This window comes from Pituophis catenifer, unplaced genomic scaffold (assembly GCF_029215685.1).
Source record: "Pituophis catenifer annectens isolate HBS135680 unplaced genomic scaffold, rPitCat1.0.hap2 SCAF_12, whole genome shotgun sequence".
NCBI classification, from domain to species: Eukaryota; Metazoa; Chordata; class Lepidosauria; order Squamata; family Colubridae; genus Pituophis; species Pituophis catenifer.
The window spans coordinates 25,147,275-25,169,712 of record NW_027256892.1 but is presented as its reverse complement, the minus strand read 5'-3'; the positions used below and the strand labels follow the sequence as shown (position 1 = coordinate 25,169,712).

The window sequence follows — 22,438 nt, the reverse complement described above, 5'->3', positions numbered from 1 at the left end:
CTATGACTTCAAGGCATAGCAATAAACTCAACCAATTGCTGCCTCAATTCAGCTGCCTGAGGTAGATTGTGTATTTCCCTAATAGTAAGACTGTTCTGGGTCCAAAAAGTACGAAGATGCAACTGTTAAATTTTAAATGCATAGGACTACAATCTAGGCAAAAACTGTTCCTTAAAAAGTAAGACATCCCCCCACACACACACACAGCTTCCTCTTGCAAAGCGTGTTTCCATTCTCCATAGCAAGAAGAATTCCAGGGTTTGATTTTGGGGTGGGAACAGGGGGGACACGAGGGCATTCGAGGCCCGGATAATCAGACTAAAAGGGTGAAATCAGTGTCACAAACTGGAACTGACATTCTTCTCTCACCCACCCACCCAATCCCCAATCCTGCAAAGATGCTGACCGAAGCATTTCATAACACAGGCCCAATCGGACAACACAACTGATCAAAAGCTTCTCTGGGACGGTTGGGCTTGACTGCCAACTGAAATATCGAAATTTGAAAAATTCTCAAGCTAAATTAGCTTCTTTTCATCTGTTGGTGTGACCAATCATCTGGACTGTGGATCCTTCACAAATGCGAGACTGGAAAAAATTCTTTCCCCCCCCACCCCCTTTTTTTTTTAACACTTTCTGCTATTTAAATCCCCTGCTGATAAGGCATTCTCCTGTGTTAAAAAGAAAAAAAGTCTTTTTTCTTTTCTCCAAAAAAAACTTGGGAGCCGCTCGCTGCTACTATTACTACTATGTGTCTGAAGAACTAACTTGTCTTGAGAGATTAAACAAAAGAAAAGAAATTGGAGGAGGTCAGAAGAAACAGACGAGAAGAAGGGATTTTGGAAGCTCGGGAGTCCCAAGGTTGGACTTCCAAAATGTTCTGTGCGTGTTACTGATGTTTTTTTTTGTACATACTGTATCTTTGGGAAATGTATTTTGAAACTCCACTGTGCTTTCCAAAGCCAATAAAATACATTCATAAGATCTGGTGCAATTGTGGTGTCCGGTTTGGGGGGGGGTATAGAGGGAGGGGGAATGATGGTAGGACCAACTTCAGTCTCTAGGGCGGTGTTTCTCAGCTGTGGCGATTTGAAGTTGTGTGGACTTTAACTCCGAGAATTCCCAGGCCAGCAAAGGAGACAGATGGTTAGCCAGAACCTGGGACCTTCTCTAGCTGAACATTGGATCCTCCTAAGCTTAAGTTCTCATCTTATTTACAATCCAGTGCCGTGCTTTTCAACCTTGCAACTCTTAAAGTGTGTGGACTTCAACTCCAGCTGGGGAATTCTGGGAGTTGAAATCCACACGGTTTACAGTGGCCAAAGTTGGGACACTCTGGCCTTGTTCCGACCTTGTTCCAATTGCGTTGGCCTACACTTCTCATGAGTCATCCTCCAATTTAGGAAAAATCGTAACCCAAAAACATCTAGAGAACTCTCGTTCCAAAAGTCCAACCAAACCAGTTGGTTAGAAAAAAAGGAAGACATATCCGGAGCCCGGTTTCACCCACGTTGTAAATTTCTCAAGGTCACGGAGAAAAACAATCAGAACTAACAAATCCCCCCCACCCCTTCTCCCCTTTTGAATTATTCCTCCGTTCAAATGCACAGAAATGACTTTCCTCTCCCCGAGGCTGCTCCCTGCTTTTTTTTGCTAATGACTCTGCAAACCAGTTTCAGCCAGAACACGCATACCCACCACCTCCCCGGCCCACCCACTCGATGTTGACATGCATCTAAACTTTGCCGAATAACAACTGCATTTTATTGCCCCAGCTGAACACTGGGCCCATTTTAATGAAGGCTTCCATAACTGCAACGACTTGTGGGATGTGTCAGGTTTTGATGTCGTCTCAAATAAATTGCATTTTCCAAACAGATAGTCTTTGTCGAAATCTTTCATTTATTAAGCACGACAATCTGTCCCCGATTATGTCGAAGCCAACACTGACTTCCTGACCCCAAACCTTCCCTTTCCGTTCCCCAATTCTCTGAGTCTCATTGGCCATCTTCCAAAGCACTCTCCCCATATCTACTACTTCAGCTCCCAGGAATGTCCCCCCTCCCAACCCATCTCCTAGGGGATATTATCTTCAGGGAAAATAAGTAGGTGAAAAGTCAAGCGTCCTCTTGCCAGGTGCCCCCTCTTCTCCTCCTTATGTCAGCACTGGAACAAATGTAGTTTGAAGTGCTGACAGGATGTGCCTTAACTCCAATGGCCCTTCCTTTCGTGTCAGTGGCTCATCAATGAACTGGTTCTGCTCCAGAACACTTTTCTGTTTCTGAAAGTGAACCTGGCTATTGTTCATTTTAATTCTCCCGTTCTCCTACTCTATATCCTTACAACAAGCTAATGACTGCAAAGGCCACAATGTAGTAGAACAAACAGGCAGAAAACTGGCAGGACGCAGCTATGAACAACTAACTAGCAGTCAAGAGACATGACGATTGTATGTAAAGTAATATGTTGATATAATAGTACGTATAATAAGTAAGGAGTAGGATATACAATACTTTGGCCACCTAATGACAAGGAAGGACTCCCTGGAGAAGAGCCTAATGCTGGGAAAGATTGAGGGCAAAAGAAGAAGGGGACGGCAGAGAAGGAGGTGGCTGGATGGAGTCACTGAAGCAGTCGCCGTGATCTTCAATGGACTCCAGAGGATGGTAGAGGACAGGAAGGCCTGGAGGAACGTTGTCCATGGGGTCGCGATGGGTCGGACATGACTTCGCAACTAACAACAAAGTATATACAATATGTAAGGAATAAGGGAACCACAAATATAAATATGTGAAATATGTAGGGGGGGTGTGGAAATATAAATGGTGGATATACACCGATATGGAACTGTTGTAAAATGGAAAGTTTTTTTGGTCCTCGTTTTTAAAGAAAAAAATTATAATAAAAAATTATAATAATAGAAGAAGAAGAAAAAAAGACATGATGAAAACTCTTCAATTTCACAACCTATGGACAAACTTAAGCATAGTTTCAATTGGGAAACTGGGACCATCCTAGACCAAGCCAAGCCCAAAAACGTTGGGGAATGTCTAGAGCAGTGTTTCTCAACCTTGGAAGCTTGAAGATGGGTGGACTTCAACTCCCAGAATCCAAGGTTGAGAAACACTGGTCTAGAAGCCAAGAACTCTGGACAATTAGCCTTCAACAGACTCCTAGACATTAACAATATCTACATAAGACTATGCAAGACAAGACAATAAGTCAAAAAGAGGGGGGGGAGACCAAAGCACTTCTCCACCAGCAATCAGTGCCCAGATGAACATAGATGAACTCCGAGATTAACATCAGACCAACAATCAAGTAACCAGTACCCCAAACAAGAAACTGCCAAACAAGCCAACATTAAATAGCCCAACCAAAGAACCGCTAAGACCACCCAATTATCACAGACAGGACAAACCACTAGAATATAAACTCAGAGCAAACCCCACTCCCTTCTAGGACTGATGATGTCCTAGAAACATTAGCAAGAAAACAACCAAGCTCAGAGAGCACCAAGGACCCCTAATTCTCCCATCCTGTGCATCGTTTCCTTTGAAGCAACTGCCTTGATTTGGACAGCGCTAGCATTCAAACCAGCAGGCTTGATTGAGATCAGGGTTTCTCAAAGTTGGCCACTGTTAGAGGTGTGGACTTCAAGTCCCAGAATTCCCCAGTTTTTGCAAACGACAAACCACTCCTTTCTGACACCTGATGTCCTCGATTGTACATTGAAGTTAGTCTTTAAGTGGTTCCAAGGCCTCTTTCCAGGCTCAGGGGCTCTAATGTCCCGTTTTTGACCATCTCCTGCCACAAAGCATGACGATAGCCCCCTCCCACAATCAGACCATCCCTGCCCAGATGACAAGCTGCTGAATCACCTCGCCCACAAATTTGTCCAACTGAGTTTTTTAAAACTTTTAATAAATCTTTTAGCAAACGAGGCCATCTCTCCAAAAGTCTTTGAATGAAATGAGAAACTTTTTTCCTTTTTTTGTTTGCTCCTAGTCTAATTTTGAAATTGTTCGCTGGCTTAGATTTGCCTTTGTCCTTTTCTGTTCGTTGTCCAAGGTCCACTCTGCAAAACATTGATAAGGTTTGTAAATAGTTTGAGAAATACACTTGGAAACAGCAGAGGTAGAGTTTAGAGGAGATGGTTGACGGTTTGGCTTCCAATTTTCGTATGTTTGTGTATCTATATTTTTCTTGACTGTACACCACCTTGAGTCCTACGGGAGAAAGGCGGTATAGAAATATAATAAATAAATAAATAAATAAATAAATAAATAAATAAATAAGTAAGTAAGTAAGTAAGTAAGTAAGTAAGTAAGTAAGTAAGTAAGTAAATATGCAACATTTTTCAATAGATGCCAAGGAGGCTGTAGAGCCTCACTCCCAGAAGTTACCACTAAGTTTCTCAATCTTGGCTATTTTTAAGACATGTGGACCAGTGATGGTTTCAAATTTTTTTACTACCAGTTCTGGGGGTGTGGCTTGGTGGGCGTGGCATGGCATGGCTTGGTGGGCGTGGCAGGGGAAGGATACTGTAAAATCTCCATTCCATCCCCACTCCAGGGGAAGGTGACTGCAAAATCCCCATTTCCTCCCGATCAGCTGGGACTTTGGAGGCAGAGAATAGATGGGGGTGAGGCCAATCAGAATTTTTACTACCGGTTCTCCAGAACTGGTCAGAACCTGCTGAAACCCACCTCTGATGTGGGCTTCAACTCCCAGAATTCCCCAGCCAGCATGGGGAAAGGGCTGGCTGTGGAATTCTGGGAGTTGAAGTCCACACGTCTTAAAGCGGCCAAGTCTGAAAAACATTGCGCTAGAACATATTTCCCATCATCCTTCAACCCCCGATGGCCATGCTGGCTGGGGAATTCTGGGAAACGCCTTTCAACATGCCAAAAAGACTCCCGATTGGGCTAAGACGTTTTGTTCTAAACCGCGTGTCTCTGTGTGATATGCAAGTCGGAAGCATCTCGTCCGGGGATCAAATCCGCGCTGAGTCATCCCATCCATCTCATTTTGTCTGGAGCGCCCGTGTTTAATTTGGGAGGCCTCTGTCGCAGTCAGCTGGCTCCAATTAGTCACTCGCCAGTAAACTGAAGATCAGAAATTGTGGCATTTTTCAAGCACCCTGGCACTAGGAGCCCAAAATCTGCAGCAGCCAAGATAACAAAACACGAACAGGCCTGTTCCTCTCGCCATATTTTCTTTGTTGGCACTTTGCTAGAAAAACGTCTGCGGGCGCTGGAATTGAAGAGCCCACTTTTCAAAGACTCTATGAAACTGACACTTGAACCACGGAAGAAATACACGGTCGCAAAACTCTGCAAAGGACACCAGGATTGGGGTTCGCAAAAGGCTTGCCGTTCTTCTCAGGATGCCGTTTTAGGATCCGGCATTAGCTTTCCTTTCCTTGCTCTTCTCTTTTTTTTCCCCCCTGATTTATATTTCTCCGGGAGAGCGCTCGTGAATGGGACTTTTTCCCAGAAAGCAAGAACATAAATGTTTAAATCCTTCCTTTTCTATTTACAACGTTCAGGCATGAATTATGGAAAGAGAGCTGGGTTTCCCTGCTCGGCGCACACGACCAGGAATGGAGGCACCGAATCCAGTTAGCCAGGGGTGTTATGTATCTTGGATGACAAAAATTTGAATTTCACCCTTGGGATGATGAGGCCGTCCGCAGCTCAGAGAGTTTAACATGCCCCAAGTGGAATTTAAGGGTGCAGTGGCTCAGTGGCTAAAACGCTGAGCTTGTCGATCGAAAGGTCGGCAGTTCGGCGGTTCGAATCCCTAGTGCCGCATAACGGGGTGAGCTCCCGTGACTTGTCCCAGCTTCTGCCAACCGAGCAGTTTGAAAGCACGTAAAAAAAAATGAAAGTAGAAAAATAGGGACCACCTTTGGTGGGAAGGGAACAGCGTTCCGTGCGCCTTTGGCATTGAGTCATGCCGGCCACATGACCACGGAGACGTCTTCGGACAGCGCTGGCTCTTCGGCCTTGAAACAGAGATGAGTACCCTCCCCAAAAGTCGGGAACGACTAGCACATATGTGTGAGGGGAACCTTCACCTTTTAAGGAGGAGATGGACAGAGAGTAAGCTCCGATTTGTTTACCCAAGTAAGAGAAGCTGCTTGTGAGCACACACTGGCTTTAAGCCACATCCCACATTAGTTGTGGTTCTCTTGTGTGTGTATGCCTGTCTTTCTGCTCGCAGATCAAAATCAGAGACAGCATGCTTGCAGCTCAGAGTTCCAACGAAGTGAGCAATCACAGCTTTGGAGCAGACAGAAGAATAATTTCTAGAAGAGTTTCAGGGATGAAGCAAGGAAGGAGTAGTAAGCCATAAGTCTTAAGAATGAGAAAGGAAGAAAGTCAAAGTAACCCCGCCTTGATTTCGTTTAGTAGCAGGTGAAGCAGAGAGAAACTTGAACAGGCTACCAAGATTGTGCCATCCCTTCAAACCAGGGAAGGCCAAGGAACTGGCAGAGCAAGGATGGCAGGAATCTCTTCTGCATTGGGACAAGGAAGGATAACAGCGTTTTGAACACCTAGCCAAGTTTCTCTTGGCCCTATTTATAGCCAACCGAGGCGGGGTTATGAGGAGTTTCTGTCTCTTGCATCCCAAGTCTATGAACTCTTGTCCAAGTTTGGTCACCACCATATAAAGATGTTGAGACTCTCTAGGTGGCCACTGAGCCATCTAGTCAGGTGTCCCTTCCAACTATTCTATTCTGTTCTATTTTATTTCTATTCTATTCCTTATTTTATTCTATTCTAATTCTTGTTTTGTTTTGTTTTGTATTCTATTCTATTCTATTCTATTCTATTCTATTCTATTCTATTCTATTCTATTCTATTCTATTCTATTCTATTCTATTCTATTCTATTCTATTCTATTCTATTCTGCATCCCATCCCATCCCATCCCATCCCATCCCATCCCATCCCATCCCATCCCATCCTACTCTACTCTACTCTACTCTACTCTACTCTACTCTACTCTATTCTATTTCTCCCTTTACTGATTCCCTCCATCCTTTCCTATCTCCAAAGTCAGCTCAACATGGGACCTCAACAAAGTCAGCTCAACATACCCAGGGATTGCTCCCAGTTTTTTTTTTCCCCTTCTTTTCCTTTTTTTGCAACTGATCCTTGTAGTTCTGCCTTCACAGAGATGCCTCCTGCAAAGCTACCTCCTGGCAGGCAGGGGTTACAGCGATGCTCCTCAATCTGCAGGCTGTGCCTTCAGGCAAGGCTCATCCCCTCACCTACCCACCGCTGCCAGTTTGTGCTAGCGTAAAATTCACTGCTGCCAGATGGGAATGAGAAGGGGGTTCATGACTTGCTTTTTAAACCACAGGAAGATGCTCGATTTCAGGCGTGGGTGGGCAGAGATTCCCCCTACCCCCACGAGCCAAAGGAGCAAATGAATGAACGAGTTTTCCTCCAGAGGTTCGGCCTCTTTCTCACAACGGGGAGTGTGACCAGAAAGGTAAACAGCGAAGAAGCCGTATTGCAAAAATCTAGGTCAACACCAACACACACGGAGGCCCTAGATTGGCTGGATCCCGGGATTGCCAGCTGCCAATCCTCCTCCTTTGCTGCTTCTCCTCCTTGCTCAATTCCCCCTCCCATGTTGCTCAAACGCAGCTTCAAAGGCAACCTCCCTCCGCGCTCATCCTCCCATCATGAAGATCTCTCTCTCTCTCTCTCTCTCTCTCTCTTCACCAGCAATCACTCCTACCCCAACAAACACACATTACTGGGATTCAGCTGGGTGGCAATGCGCTCCCAAGCTGGGAAGTGATGGCTAACCTTTTTGCTATCGTGTGCCAGGAAGGGGAGGGGGGGCAGGGAAGGTTCGTGTGTGCGCATGCCCACACCCATAATTCTATGTGCCCCGACCATGTGCACGCGACCCCCTCTCCCCCCTCCTGGCATGTGATAGCCCAATAGGCCCGTGTTTCTTTCTCACCTGGCTCCAGATCCTGTCTATGCATCTGGGGAGTTGGAAAACGGGCTGTTTCAGGCCTCCGGAGGGCCTCCGAGGAGGTGGGGAAGGCTGTTTTCGCCCTCCCCAGATGCATGGAGAGGATCTGGAGGATCTGGAGTGAGAAAGAAAAACGGCTCTTCCACACCCTTCCCCCAGGCCCTCCGGAGGCAGGAAACAGCCTGTTTCCCTTCTTCTGGTGGACCCAGAAGGCCCGAAAATCAGTTGGCTGGTGCGCACATGCGCGCCGGAGCTGAGCTGGCGTGCCAGGCAACATGGCTCTGTGTGGCACCTGTGGCACCCGTGCCATAGGTTCGCCAACACGGGCCTAGTTCAAACATCTACTAGGCTTCCCCCGAGTTTTCATACTCTGGGTGTGTGTCCATGACGGTAGATGCTATATCCGTGATGGCGAACCTATGGCACGCGTGCCAGATGTGGCCCGCAGAACCCTCTCTGTGGGCATGCATGCCGTCACCAGCTGCCCTTCTGGTTTCCAGCAGTCTTCACAGGCACTGGAGCACCTGAAAACAGCCTGAAAAAGGCCAAAAATCAGGCCGTTTTTCGGTCCACTTCTGAGCTGTTTTGGGGGGCATTTTTCAGGCTGTTTTTGGGTCAAAAAGGGCCTGAAAAATGGCCTGAAAACCACCCAAAAAACAGCCCCAAAGCAGGCATGTGCATGCCAGCCAGCTGGTCTTTGGGATTCCGGTGCACATAACATGCACACGCGTGCCCGTTTGGCCACTCGGTGGCGAAAAGGTTCACCATCACTGCGCTATGTAATCTTTAATCAATGAGGTTTTGGGGTTCTGTTTCCAAATGTTTGGGCAAAAAAAATTGGAAACCAAACCCCGTTTGGTTTTAACTACAACTTGGAATTGAGGAGGACCGTTGTCTCGAATGGTTGAAACGGGGCTCCTCGACACCTTCATCCCGGAGGTTCTCCAAAGGACTTGGAACAGGACCTGTCTGCTTGCTCAACATTTCCTTCTTTCCCCATTAGCACAACGGGTTCTCCTGCTTTTTCAAGCCTGGGACTTCCCAAGGTAGGCAAGGCAGGATGGGATGGGGCAACTCAACCGTGGGACAATTCAAAATTCAGTTTAATTATTTAAAATAATCGAAAGGTTGTTTTAATTTTTGTCATTCACGTTTCATTTTGTCCCTCCTTTGGCATCCTTTCTTTTAATGATTCTATTCCACCACTTCTTCGATATTAGCGGAGCTCCCATTCCACGGTGAGTGTCCCCACACACACACCCTGGTGAGTTGTCCTAGACCCGTGATGGTGAACCTATGGCACATGTGCCACAGGTGGCACACGGAGCCATATCTGTGGGCACGCGAGCATTGCCCTAGCTCAGCTCCAGCACGCATGCACGCGCTAGCCAATTAATTTTTGGGCCTTCTGGGCCCACCGGAAGTCGGGAAAGGGGCCGTTTCCGGCCTCGGGAAGGCCTCGGGATGGTGGGGAAGGCTGTTTTTGCCCTCCTCAGGTTCCAACTGGGACCACCGTGCCATCGCGTGCCAAAAATGGGGGGAGCACGGGGGGGTTGCGCACACATGCATGGGGGGGCGGGGGGCATTGAATTATGGGTGTGGGCATGCACACACACAACCCCCCCCGTGCTCCTCCCACGTTTGGCACACAACGGCAAAAAGGTTAGCCATCACTGTCCTAGACCCAGACAAAACTCCCTATCCATCCTTCTGTTTTTTTTAATCATGTGTCTTCATGAAGTGGGCCTCTGGCTGATGTTAAAGAGGTAGTTTTGTTTTGTTTTTTAATCCATCCTGCGGTCCAATACTCCACAATCCACTCTGTCCTTGGGCCCTCGTGACACTGCTTGTGTTGTAAATCACTTTCCGTGATGGGCAGTCATACAAATGTGATTAATAAATGAAGTCCAAGACTGTAACAAGGGCAGGAAAAAGAACAAGCGGCATGAAATTCTTCTGCATAGTCTCTTGGCTAGAGAAATGATTATTTTGTAAGCGTCTACTTTCAAAGGCCAAGAAGAATCAACAACCGGTTCCTGGCCAGAATGAACCTTGCCAGGCCTGCAGAGAAGACAGCCTAAGGAACTCTCTGTTTATTACTTGACCCATAACCTGTCACCGTAGCCAAAAATGAAACTTCCAAGGTTTCTTATTTCCATCTCCAGCACCTCGGTCTCCCCAATCTGTGGCATGAGGAAACTGCACTATGGTAGCACCTGTCCAGTTCTCTTCCAGCCGTGGTGGCGCAGTGGTTAGAATGCAGTATTGCAGGTTAATTCTGCCCATTGCCAGGAGTTCGATCCTGACCGGCTCAAAGCTGACAAAATTTATATCCTTCCGAGTTAGGTAAACTTGTTGGGGGGCAATACGTTGACTCTGTAAACCTCTCGGAGAGTGCCGTAAAGCATTATGGAACGGTATGTAAGTCTAAGTGCTATTGTTGCTGCTATTCGTTGCTTTTAGATTTAAAGAATCCTCCCTGTCACTTCTTCTAGAGTAGACCATTTTGCTAACAATGCCACAAGAGATCCTTAGACTAAGGGAGATTATTTTTTCCAACCGAAAACCAGCTCAGATCTAATTGGTTAGTCTCAATGAGCTTACTAAGTTCCTCCATGAATCTCCTTCAGTTTCTGGTGCCTAGCATTCCTCACGAGATGAAGCTTTCTCGGAAGAGATTACGGAGCGGGATTTTTTTCCAAGGCCAATACCAAGGGTGCCTGAGATACGGAGAAACTATTCATCTGAGTGAGAAATATTGAAGAGTATTTTTCCTCCCTTCAAAGTTTGAAAAGGAACACTTGGCTCGGTTTTCCTACGTTCTGGTTGCCTAGGAAACTACAAAACACTATTAAGAATTTTGCATGCCCTCACTCTTTCCTCGCTACAGAAAATGCATGTAGATACAGCGGTTGAATGAAAAGCTGATTTTATAAACTCTCCATACAAAGAAATGAAGGCCTCTCAAGAACGAAAAACTTCATCTAGTGTCCCATCTAAACATTCATATTCATCTGTTGGCATTACTAGCGTAATAAACGTCTTTTCTGTGTACCAGGACCCACCTAGAATCAGGGGTGAAATCCAGCAGGTTCTGGAGAACCGGTAGCGGAAATTTTGAGCAGTTCGGAGAACCGGCAAATACCACCCCCCAGAATGGGGTGGGAATGGAGATTTTGCAGCATCCTTCCCCTGACACGCCCACCAAGCCATGCCCACCAAACTGGTAGTAAAAAAATTTGGATTTCACCACTCCCTAGAACAGGGGTCCCCAACCTTTTGGATCTCAGGGACCACTAAATTCATAATTTTAAATTCCGCGGACCACTAATATGATTTGCCGAATGACTGGCTGGGCGTGGCTAGCTGGTCATGTGACTGGGTGGGCATGGCCAACTCAATGTCACTTATGTCAAGGGGCGCCTCACCAGCCTCTACTCGCCTCTCCCACCCGCTCCTCTCATGCTCGCCCGGATCCTTAGGGCCCCAACAGGAAGCAGTTGTTGGAGCTAAGAGAAAGAGTTGGCAAAACAACTCAGTTCAAATTGGATCTAACCAAGAAGGAGGCTCAGCAGAAGCACCTCACTGAGGACTAGGAGCATAGGTTTTCCAAGCAGAGGGAAGACCTGCGGGAATGCAAGGCCAGGTACCGGCGCCTGGAGGCTCAGCGGGCTGAGATGGTCAGCCATGATGCAGTCCCACTGGAACGAGGCCCTCCAGCTCTTTGCCACCAGAGATGCTTCCCTCCAGCCTTCACCCAAAGTCCCACAGCAGGAGGCCGAAGCAGACCCCAAGTCAAAATTTCTGCCCCCCTCCGACCCACACAAAAAGACCCCGAAGGGGGAGACTCTCTGCAGCAACACAAACGTTCATTGCACGTATCCGTCCCAGAGGCCGTAGTTTGAGGACCTCTGATTTAGTGCAATATAAAAAAATGCAAATAGTTTTTCTGCGGACCACCAAAATCTTCTCACGGACCACCAGTTGGTGACCGCTGGCCTAGAATACTCCGACAGCACAAAGGTGCGTGATCCTATCCCAGAAGGAAGCCTTTGACTTCATCCAGAAAACCCAAAACACGGCCTCCTTTTTCAAACTTTTCAGCCCAAAGAGGAGCCAAGCGGGCCCTCTTAAAATGCTTCGTGTTGAACAGACCCTAGGAGAGGTTGGTATGCAGCAGGAATTCAGCCAAACCCACCTTGCCTTTGGCGAACCTTAGCTAATTCCCAAATTTAAGATTAGAGTTGTATCTCGCCTTGCATTGGGAGAGGAGGAGACATGCTGAATTAACGGCTGAATGTGGGGAAGGCATAAACAAGGATCACGCTCCTAAAAACCAGCTCTTTTTGCATTCAGATCTTGGTCACATGAGGACTGGTGGGGTTATTTAACCAGCCTTTGGGGAGAGGTTCTCCTGTGAATCTCCTGGGCTCCTGAAAGGAACATGGAAGACAAGATTATTTTCCTATCCCGCACTACAACTTTTGCAGCTGCCCACCAACTGAGAAGGTAAGGGTTGGCAAGAGTGGGTGGGGCACTGAACCTTGAGAAGATAGCACAAACAAAGGGTACTTCTGTCTTTGGGTTTCTCCGCCACCATCCGAACTGCCCAACGCTGGATTTGGGTGAAGAGCCACAGCAGAGATGAAAGGCAAACCTCAACCAACTTTGTATCAAAGGGTAGGAGTGTCCAACTATTTAGAACATAGAACAGTAGGGGTGGAAGGGACATTGGAGGTCTCCTAGGAGATCCTATACCATTTATATTTAAGTATCTCCTTTACACTCTTCAGAGAAGAGGTCCACTCGTGACATTCATTCCATAAGAGCTAGTAGATTTTACATCCCATTCTTCCCCTTGTCTTTCTCCTCCAACTCCTGTGAAGGCTACAGCACATCTACGTGAAACCAAGAGTCTTCTGCTACCTTACAGGCTGATATAATAGTAATAGTAATAATATTAGTAGGTCCTTGGTTAGGACTCGAGCTGCTGAGCTATTAACCAGCCTCAAAGGCTGTGAATCTCACTAAAGATTAACTAATAATAATAATAATAATAATAATAATAATAATAATAATAGGTTTTAGAGAATGAGAAACTCAAGATCTTGTGGGACTTTAGGATTCAGACTGACAGGCACTTGGTCCACAACACACCTGACATAACAATAGTTGAAAAGAAAATAACTAATCAGACCAACATCTGGAAAGAAGCCTAGAGAAAATCATTTCATTTCCCTGGGCAACAGCATAATCCTTGTTTTCCTCCACCCACTTCATGCAGATGTTTAAGAGTAATGACTCTATCATCAGCACTTGGCTCCATGGGCAAAACTGGTGGTTTTCCAACTGGGGCAGAACATGAAACTATTGTGTGCTCATTGGGATTAGGGCTGACAAGGTTGTACAAGCCTAGATGTTGTGATTGGTAAATGATGGCTTCTGACTTAGATTGATATGCAAACCCACCCAATAGTGACTTAGCCAGTAAACTAGAAACACTCAAATCAGGACTGAATGCATTGACTGATATAGTCAATGAGTAAAGTCAAGAGGGATGAAGAAAGTTAATGATAGGGATAAATTCTCTCGAGGAGGGATGTCCAGCGTTGGCCACATTAAATGCAAGGTGTGCGCACACGCAGTGCATGCCAAAAAGAGGCATGGGGTAAGTAGAACAGCGTGCGGGAAGGATGGGGGATCAGCTGTGGGGCGCAATCTCTTTTTTTTCACTTTTAAAAGCATTTTTTTTACGGCCGAATAGGTTGTGAAAAAAAAATGCTTTTAAAAGAAAAAAAAAAAGACTCTGACAATCAGAGCTGAGCTACCTGATCGTCAGAGCCTTTTTTTTTAATTTTTTTTTATTTTTTATTAACATAAACAAACGTAAAACACAAATACATACAAACACATATACATTAACACAGTACTAAAACAAAAAAGAAACAAGAAGTCTATCGACTAGCTCTTAAGAAACTCTCGCATCAGTGGTTAATTTCTATTTCCCTTATTTTTCCCTTATCTTAGTGTTTTCAGATTAGTTTGCTTTCACTTTGATATATTTATACATTTTGAGCCATGTTAACCATTTATTTATACCATCATACAACTCTTCTCATGTGTCTAGTTCTATGTTTCTTAATTTAAGTTCTCCTAGTGTCCTATGTTGTTGGCCCTATCCTTCCCTCTAGCCATAAATACCATCTTTGCCAAACTAAATAATAATAATCGTCAGAGCCTTTTTTTTAACCTTTAAAAGCATTTTTTAAAAGAAGCGGCAAGCGGGCGACCAGACGATTGGGTGGGCATGGGCGGGGAGGTGGGGGAGGGGACAGGGATTTTTGCTACCGGTTCTCCAAACCACCCACCGCCATCGCTACTGGATTGGCTGATCTGGTCCGAACCGAGAGCATTTCACCCCTGCCTGTGGACCTCAACTCCCAGAATTCCCCAGCCAGAATGTATTACGGCAGGTGTCTCCAACCTTGGCCACTTTTAAAACCTGGGGAATTCTGGGAGTTGAAGTCCACGTCTTGACATTGTGGGCACCTCTGTTCTAGAGGATAAGAGTCATGGGTATAAAATACCTTGAAGGGAACAAGGTAGTGTAGAAAGAGCTTTAAGGAAAAGCAGAAAGAAGGCAAAAGGAAGGAAGAGCTACCTCTAAGTTAGCATGAAACCGAGGAGCGGTTGCCAAATGATAGTGTCTTTAAAGGGCAAGGAAATATATATGTTCATCGATTCGTGCTTGCTATTCAGGGCACAGGAGCTGGGACCAGTAATAAAAAAGATATTAGCCTCTTGGGGGGAAGAAATAAGGAACATTTGTCCAATGAAGGAAAATACAAGACAATCACAACTAAAGTTTAACATGGAGGGAGACTCAAGCTATTCAGAAGACAACTCCTAAACAGGGCAGATCTGAAAGGAACACAAGAGGGGCTTCCAGAAAGGGCTTCAGATGAACAGGCTTGTCCAGAATCTTTTCTAGATTAGAATCAGCTAGATATTTAAAATATACCTCATACGGACACAGGTAGGATGAGAGATCCAGTTTGCAGTATGGTTATCCAGCCAGTCCTCTCCTATGATAGAGAAGAACATAAATTGTTTGCAAAGTAGACATGGGACGCGGTGGCTCAGCAGCTAAGACGCTGAGTTTGTCGATCGAAAGGTTGGCAGTTCAGCGGTTCGAATCCCTAGTGCCGCGTAACGGGGTGAGCTCCTGTGACTTGTCCCAGCTTCTGCCAACCTAGCAGTTCGAAAGCATGTAAAAAAATGCAAGTAGAAAAATAGGGACCACTTTTGGTGGGAAGGGAACAGCGTTCCGTACGCCTTTGGCATCTAGTCATGCTGGCTACATGACCATGGAGACGTCTTCGGAAAACGCTGGCTCTTCGGCTTTGAAACGGAGATGAGCACTGTCCCCTAGAGTCAGGAACAGCTAGCACATATGTGCAAGGGGAACCTTTACTTTAGGATCATTCAGATTGACTGAGCGAAGAATTAAAACTAGGTGGGGAGATCCCAAACACCTGAAAAGAAACAAGCTAAGGGAAACTTGAGTTAATACATGACTTCTGAGAAGGTATCTAAGGTGACTTCCTTCTTCTTGTTACACCATATCACCTCATTTCTGAATTTGTCAACCCAGTTTATACATAACAGCTGTCTGTAAATCCACATTTCAATACTTCTAGTCTCTTCAAGTGGCTTTCTGTCAGAGACCAACTCTCCACTCTGTAGAGGATAGAAAAGATGTAACATCTGAGAAGCCTGATTTTCAATTTTAGGCTTATGTCGTGACTGCAGAAGATAAAGAGTGACCTCCTTATCCCCAGCCTCACTTCCAAATCTTTTTTTTCATTTCAAACGTCCACGGAGACCCCTGGCACCTGCAATTTATTTCACTAGGTCAGGGTTTCTCCACCTGAGATGTGTCGGCTTCAACTGGCCAGGGAATTCTGGGAAGTTGAAATCCAAACAAGTTCCTGAAGAAACAATGGGTCAAATGAGCCTGGTGGCTCAGCAGACTAAAAGCATTGTGATTAACATCAGCTGCCTGCAATTACTGTAAGTTCAAATCTCACCAGGCTCAAGGTTGACTCAGCCTTCCATCCTTTCTAAGGTAGGTGAAATGAGGACCCAGTTTGTGGGGGCAATAAGCTGACTTTGTATAAATATACAAAAGGATGAAGGCTATTGCTGAGCACATTGTAAGCCGCCCTGAGTCTCCGGAGAAGGGTGGCATATAAATCAAATTAAAAAATTTTTTTTTTTGAAATCCCACCTTCTTCTGTGTACCCTGCCAGTCAATGACATTTCCAAAAACCATCATCTTCAGTACTTAAAAGGTATACTGGTTTGGCTTTGGGGTCAGTTGCTAGGATTAGATCGCTCACTGCAAAAATACCTTCTCTTTCTAAACGTCTAGGGAGATTCTCAGTCCTCCAGGTCGTGGTTGTCCGAAAGCTGCTTTTTTCCAAGCAAGCAAATGGACTTTTTGGTTTTTAGAAGAGAATAAAATAGAATTTTTTTATTAAGTGTGATTGGACACACAAGGAATTTGTCTTTGGTGCATAAGCTCTCAGTGTACATAAAAAGAGAAGATACATTCTTCAAGAATCAGAAGGTACAACACTTAATGATAGTCATAGGGTACAAATAAGCAATCAGGAAACAGTATCAATATAAATCATAACGGTACAAGGTTTTCTTTGAAGACGTTTCTCTTCTCATCCAAGAAGCTTCTTCACTTCTGACTGGATGGTGGGAAAGGGAAGGATTTAGAAAATGCAAATGACCAAACTGTCTGCATGGAGTATAAATCCTTCCCTTCCCCTCCATCCAGTCAGAGCCGAGGAAGCTTCTTGGATGAGAAGAGAAACGTCTTCAAAGAAAAACCAGAAAGTCCAGTTGCCTCTTGGAAGAAATTTTTAAAAAAGCACATTTGGGTTTTCTCTTCCTCAAGTTTATTCTTTCTTTCTCCTCCTCCTCTCCACTGTCTTTCAGCAAATATCTGAGCAAAGATGAAAACCTGTCGACCTTTGGAAAATGCAATCACATTCACGGACACAACTATCAAGGTACTGGGCATGGTTGAGGACCGGAACGGAGGACAGCTCGGCTGTTTGAGGGCATGAATCCCTGAACCCATTTCCCCGGGGAGGGGGGGGGAAGAGGGGGAAGACAAATCAGGCTTGGAAAAGCAGCAATTCCTCGGTGAATCTCTTGCCACCGCCTGTTTCTTCGACATTTTGCTTCCACCTTGAGGTGCCGAAGCAGGATTGCAGCTAATGACTGATAACGTGTTTTTTTTTTCTCTTCCTTCTCTGCCACGCAGTGACGGTCACTATACGTGGAAAGGTGAGTAGCGGTTTTAGTTTTCTCCATCCTTCGGGAGCGCCAGGCTTAAGGACGGGCAGCAGCTGGGCAAGACTCCATCTCTCCTTGGATCGGCTCCAGCGTCTTTTGGCTCAGCCCTTTTGGGCATCCTTTGGCCGTCTCCAAATTAGAACTTCCACCGCTTAATTCGATTGTCCAGTCGCAGCCTTTTAGCCATCTGATGCCTGTTCCCCAACTACGCCGGGCACCGAGGAAATTTGCATTTTTCCCCCCTAAGAACTGGCGTCCAGTGGTAGGTAGCAGCAGCTATGGCGGTTCTGCCAACCCCGCTCTTCTGGATGCTCCTTGGGTGGCATCATCATCATCATCATCATCACAGCAGAGGAAGGAGGTCTGAAGGCCCAAGGGGTTTCTCTACCTTTTCCATTGGGAGGGGGGGAGCCAAAATGGGAGAAAGGAAGTTTTTTCCCCACATAATGAGGACTTTAAATGCTCCACCTGTGCTGGCCGGTGGAAGATAAACAAGGGCAATGCATTTATTATTTTTACAAATAACTTGGCGAACATATCCAATGCAACTTCCTCCTCCTGTTCTTTCCACAACAACCCTGTGAGGTGGGCCGGGATGAGAGAGAGAGACTAGCCCCATGTCTTACCTTGCCAATTTTGGTAGGTGTTTGCTTTTTCTCCTCGGGAGTTCTTTGCATACGGTATCCTTCTGTTTGTCTGGACTCAATCCCCGCTTATCTAGGTGTTGGTTGCTGGAGATGATGTGATCTTGTCTGTTTCTTTCTCAGCTTTTTTTATTGTCTCTTTTGAATGGGCCGTAAATGTGGGAATAACATGGGAATAAAAAACGAAAGAGATTTAGGGATTTTAAATTGATTGGGGTTTTTTAATCTGTCTGGGCCAAGCTATTTAATTCGATTTTATTCTGCTTTTTAAATTTTGTATGTATGTATTTTATTGTTGGCTGTTCATCGCCCTGAGTCCTTCGGGAGTAGGGCGGTATGTAAATCAAATAAAAGTAAAGTAAAGTAAGGGAGAAAGCACACAGCCACGGTCTCCGAGAGACACTGTTCTTCCAATTAGTTTAGGGTTGGGGGGTTGTGCAGTTCCCCCCGTGAATCTTTTTCCGTCTGTTAAAAGAAAAGTTTTCCCCATGCAGATTGACCCCATCAGTGGAATGTTGATGAACACTTGCAAGCTACATGAATACATGGAGGTCAGTGATGGGTTTCAAAAAAATTTTAATACCTGTTCTGTGGGTGTGGCTTGGTGGGCGTGGCATGGCTTGGTGGGAGTGGCTTGGTGGGCATGGCAGGAGAAGGATACTGTAAAATCTCCATTCCCACCCCACTCCAGGGGAAGGATGCTGTAAAATCTCCATTCCCTCTCCACTCCAGGGGAAGGATACTGCAAAATTCCCATTTCCTCCCGATCAGCTGGGACTTGGGAGGCAGAGAATAGATGGGGGGGGCAGTCAGAATTTTTACTACCGGTTCTCCAAACTACTCAAAATTCCCACTACCGGTTGTCCAGAACTGGTCAGAACCTGTTGAAACCCACCTCTGATGGAGGTACCTTGTTTATTTGCGTCCCGCATTTATTATTTTCACAAATAACTCAGCAAACATCTCCAACGCATCTTCCCCCTCCTGTTTTTCCCACAACAACCCTGTGAGGTGGGTTGGGCCGAGAGAGAGGAAACTGTCCCGAAGTCAAGCCAGCTGGCTTTCATGGCTGGGTTCAGGACTTGAACTCAGGACCTCCCGCTTTCTAGCCTGGTGCTAGATGCTAAAATGTTTCTATGCCGGAACGAAATCTTGTTTGCGTGCTTCTGTCGAAAAGTTAGAAGAAAGTGAAAGAATGTAGACATGCGCAGTTAGCTTAGAGATAAGAAACTTGGCAAGCTACGGTAAGTCTGACAGTTCAAAAATAAGAGCTCATCTGGTAAATACAAAAACGCAGGGACACTCTGAACGTAGAAAATGTCCACCTTGGGGAAAACAAAACGCCACTTTTTAATGCTTTTCTCCTCAGATGGCCATCACCAACCCTCTCGATCACAAGAACCTGGACGAGGATGTGGATTATTTTGCCAACGTCACAAGGTAGTAGCTGGGGAAAGATGGAGCGGAGTTCTGACCCAGCTCCCCAAACACGACAAACCCTCTGAAGTTAACTCAAAAGATTCCTTGATTAGGAGCGCCGGCAGCCCCGGCAAAAAAAGTTTCTCTCACACAGCAGGGTAACAAGTCCGTCCGTCCATCCGGGAGATGAATAGTTGTCTGCCACATCTATTCATCTCTGCCCCCTGCCTTTTATCCTCAGAGCTAGAGTGGGGCTTCACTAGCAGCGGTGGCTCTTCCGTCCCAAGAACCAGCCCATAGATTTCCACTGCTCTCCTCTCCTCTGCCTTCTGTGCATCTGTGTGTCAGGCACTGGACCCAGCTGTTCCTCCTCTTCCTCATCAGCTACTTCCAGACCTGGGGGCTGTTGACTCTCCATTTGAGGGCTGACGGATGGGCCAGGCTCTGCCTTTCTCTCTCTGCCAGCTCCATTCCCTCTTCCCTCTCAGAGCTTTCAGGTTTCCCTGATACTGGCTCTGACTCCCACACCTCCTCCTCCGATTCGGCTGCTGGAGGGGCCAGCGGCTGACAAGCCATAACAAGTAGTTGCAAGCCACTCATACCCACGGGGTGCCATCTTTGGAAATAACGGACTTGATGCCTGTAGCCAAAGAGTAGCCAAAAGCAACAGGAGGGACGTAGAGCAACTGAGAGTTAAAATTGCTTCTCTGGAACAGATTCTAAGCTCCCTTTTCTCCTCCATCCTTCTGCTCTTCTTTAGCACGTCGGAGAATGTGGCCATGTACATCTGGAACAGCTTGGAAAAAATCCTGCCCGCGGGTTGCCTCTACAAAGTGAAGATCTATGAAACGGACAAAAGCTTTGTTGTTTTTAAGGGCAACTAAACCGCCCCACCCTTGCGAATGAAAGATGGGGACCAAAGGTGAGAATCCAAGACTTATTTGTAAGCGTTCTTTGGCGTTCTTGATGCTGTCTGGTTTGTTTTCTTGCAGATGTTTCATTACCTGACTAGATAGCATCATCAGTGCAAGGGGGTGTGGGGTTTGCTCTGTTTATATACAGTAACTTATCTTGCCAGTTTTGCATTTTCTCCTCGGTACTTCTTTGCATACGGCATCCTTCTGTTTGTCTGGAGTTAATCCCCGCTTATCTAGGTGTTGGTTGCTGGAGATGATGTGATCATGTCTGTTTCTTTCTCAGCTTTTTTTATTCTCTCTTTTGAATGGGGCATAAATGTGCTTTATCTCTATGTGTCTATTAATCACTAATGAAGTCTTCTCTGTCTGACAGCCTGGCAACCCTAAGAAGACCCCGTCAAGTTCAACTTAACCGCTTCAAGGAACTACAATAGTCGCTTTTGCTAAGGCGCATCTCTACATGTACCATGTATCATGCTCGATGGTTGGGTGCAGAGCATTGGGACCTAGTAGGCTACAAAGCATGGGGCGAGGTGAGGTGAAATATCCCTCCTCTTTATAAGGTTCTGTAACGAGTCTTCTTTAAGACGCTTTTCCTGCACATTTAACTGGGCAGTCTTATAATGCCAGGATTATTAACATGATAGCTTGATGGGCGAGAGTTTTGGCTGAGGGGTATTGGATAAACAAACCTGAACACTAACCATGTTAAGGGCAATGGAACTTATGAATTCCAAAGGAGCTGGGCAGTCAATCGATCAGTCAATCAGAATAGAGCTGGCAGGGACATTGGAGGTCATCTAGTCCAACCCCCTGCCCAAGCACCCTAAACCATTTCTGACAGATGGCAGTCCGGTCTCTTCTTAAAAGCTTCCAGTGATGAAGCTCCCACAATTTCCGAAGGCAACTTCTGTTCCATGGGTGGATTGTTCTCCCTGTCAGAAAATTCCTCCTTGTTTCCAGGTTGAATCTCTCCTTGATCAGTTTCCATCTGTTATTCGTTGTCTTGCCTTCCGGTGCTTTGGAAAATAAGTTGACCTCCTCCCTTTTTTTGGGCAGCCCCTCAAATATTGGGATACTGCTGTCATGTCACCCCTGATCCTACTTTTCTCTAGACTAAGGGGGTGGGGGGGGTGGGAAGGGGCTTAAGGCCAAAAGACCACTTTCCCAGCGTTTCTGCACATTCACTCCCACAATGCATTGTTTAGCCACACAGCTCTGCCTTATTACGCACTGCCTTCCTTTCATGTTGATAAGCCTTGTCCAACGCTAGGGGGCCGAAAGCTCCTTCTTTGTACCATGCGAATGAGGTTTTGTTCCATCTCAGCCTAAATTTTTTGTCCCCCTCCTTGTAAAGCATACACAATAAAATGATTTTACAAAGCAAACTGGCGCCAATTGCTTATCCTCCCATAAAAACGACGTCCTCCTCGTCTCTCAGTTTGCAATACGACTCGTTTTCTCCCGCCAGATCGTCTCGGTGAGGGGAAATGACTCCGTCAAAGCAGCTTCTACCAAAGCAGCTTTGGCAGAAGGACAAGCCGAGTTTTATTGAAGAAGACCCCTCTGAAGCCATCCACGAACAGGACAGGACTGGGCTTCTGCATGCAAGGCTGCCCCCTTGCCCACTCAAAAAACCCCCATAACTGCCAGGTGTAATGGGAGAGAGCTGGTCATCTGTGATGCTTTTTGAAGAAGGGGTGGCAGTGAGGGCATGGGTACCTGCACGGTATATGAGCTCAGACCCTCTTAAGTCTCAAACCCCATAGAAAGAATAGAATAGAATAGAATAGAATAGAATAGAATAGAATAGAATAGAATAGAATAGAATAGAATAGAATAGAATAGAATAGAATAGAATAGAATAGAATAGAACAGAACAGAACAGAACAGAACAGAACAGAAAAGAAGAAGAAGAAGAAGAAGAAGAAGAAGAAGAAGAAGAAGAAGAAGAAGAAGAAGAATAGAATAAATTAGAATTAGAATAGAATAGAATAGAATAGAATAGAATAGAATAGAATAGAATTAGAATAGAAAATAGAATTAGAATAGAATTAGAATAGAATAGAATAGAATAGAA

General features: G+C 45.7%; 1 protein-coding gene across 1 annotated transcript; it reads left to right on the top strand.

Annotated features, from left to right (window-relative positions):
* The first annotated feature begins 12,447 nt into the window (after window positions 1-12,447).
* On the top strand, window positions 12,448-20,816 carry LOC139323248 (6-pyruvoyl tetrahydrobiopterin synthase-like). Its single transcript, XM_070952526.1, has 7 exons — window positions 12,448-12,512; window positions 17,016-17,089; window positions 17,347-17,369; window positions 18,517-18,573; window positions 19,392-19,462; window positions 20,202-20,363; window positions 20,732-20,816. The coding sequence occupies exons 1-6, from the start codon at window positions 12,448-12,450 to the stop codon at window positions 20,323-20,325; spliced, it is 414 nt and encodes a 137-aa protein (XP_070808627.1). The 3' UTR covers window positions 20,326-20,363; window positions 20,732-20,816.
* The last annotated feature ends 1,622 nt before the right edge of the window (window positions 20,817-22,438 follow it).

Coding starts and splice junctions, on each gene's coding strand:
- LOC139323248 (XM_070952526.1), top strand. CDS start 12,448: ATGGAAGACAAGATTATTTTCCTATCCCGCACTACAACTTTTGCAGCT. Junction 12,513..17,015: donor GCTGCCCACCAACTGAGAAG/GTAAGGGTTGGC, acceptor ACTGTCTTTCAG/CAAATATCTGAGCAAAGATG. Junction 17,370..18,516: donor CGGTCACTATACGTGGAAAG/GTGAGTAGCGGT, acceptor TTCCCCATGCAG/ATTGACCCCATCAGTGGAAT.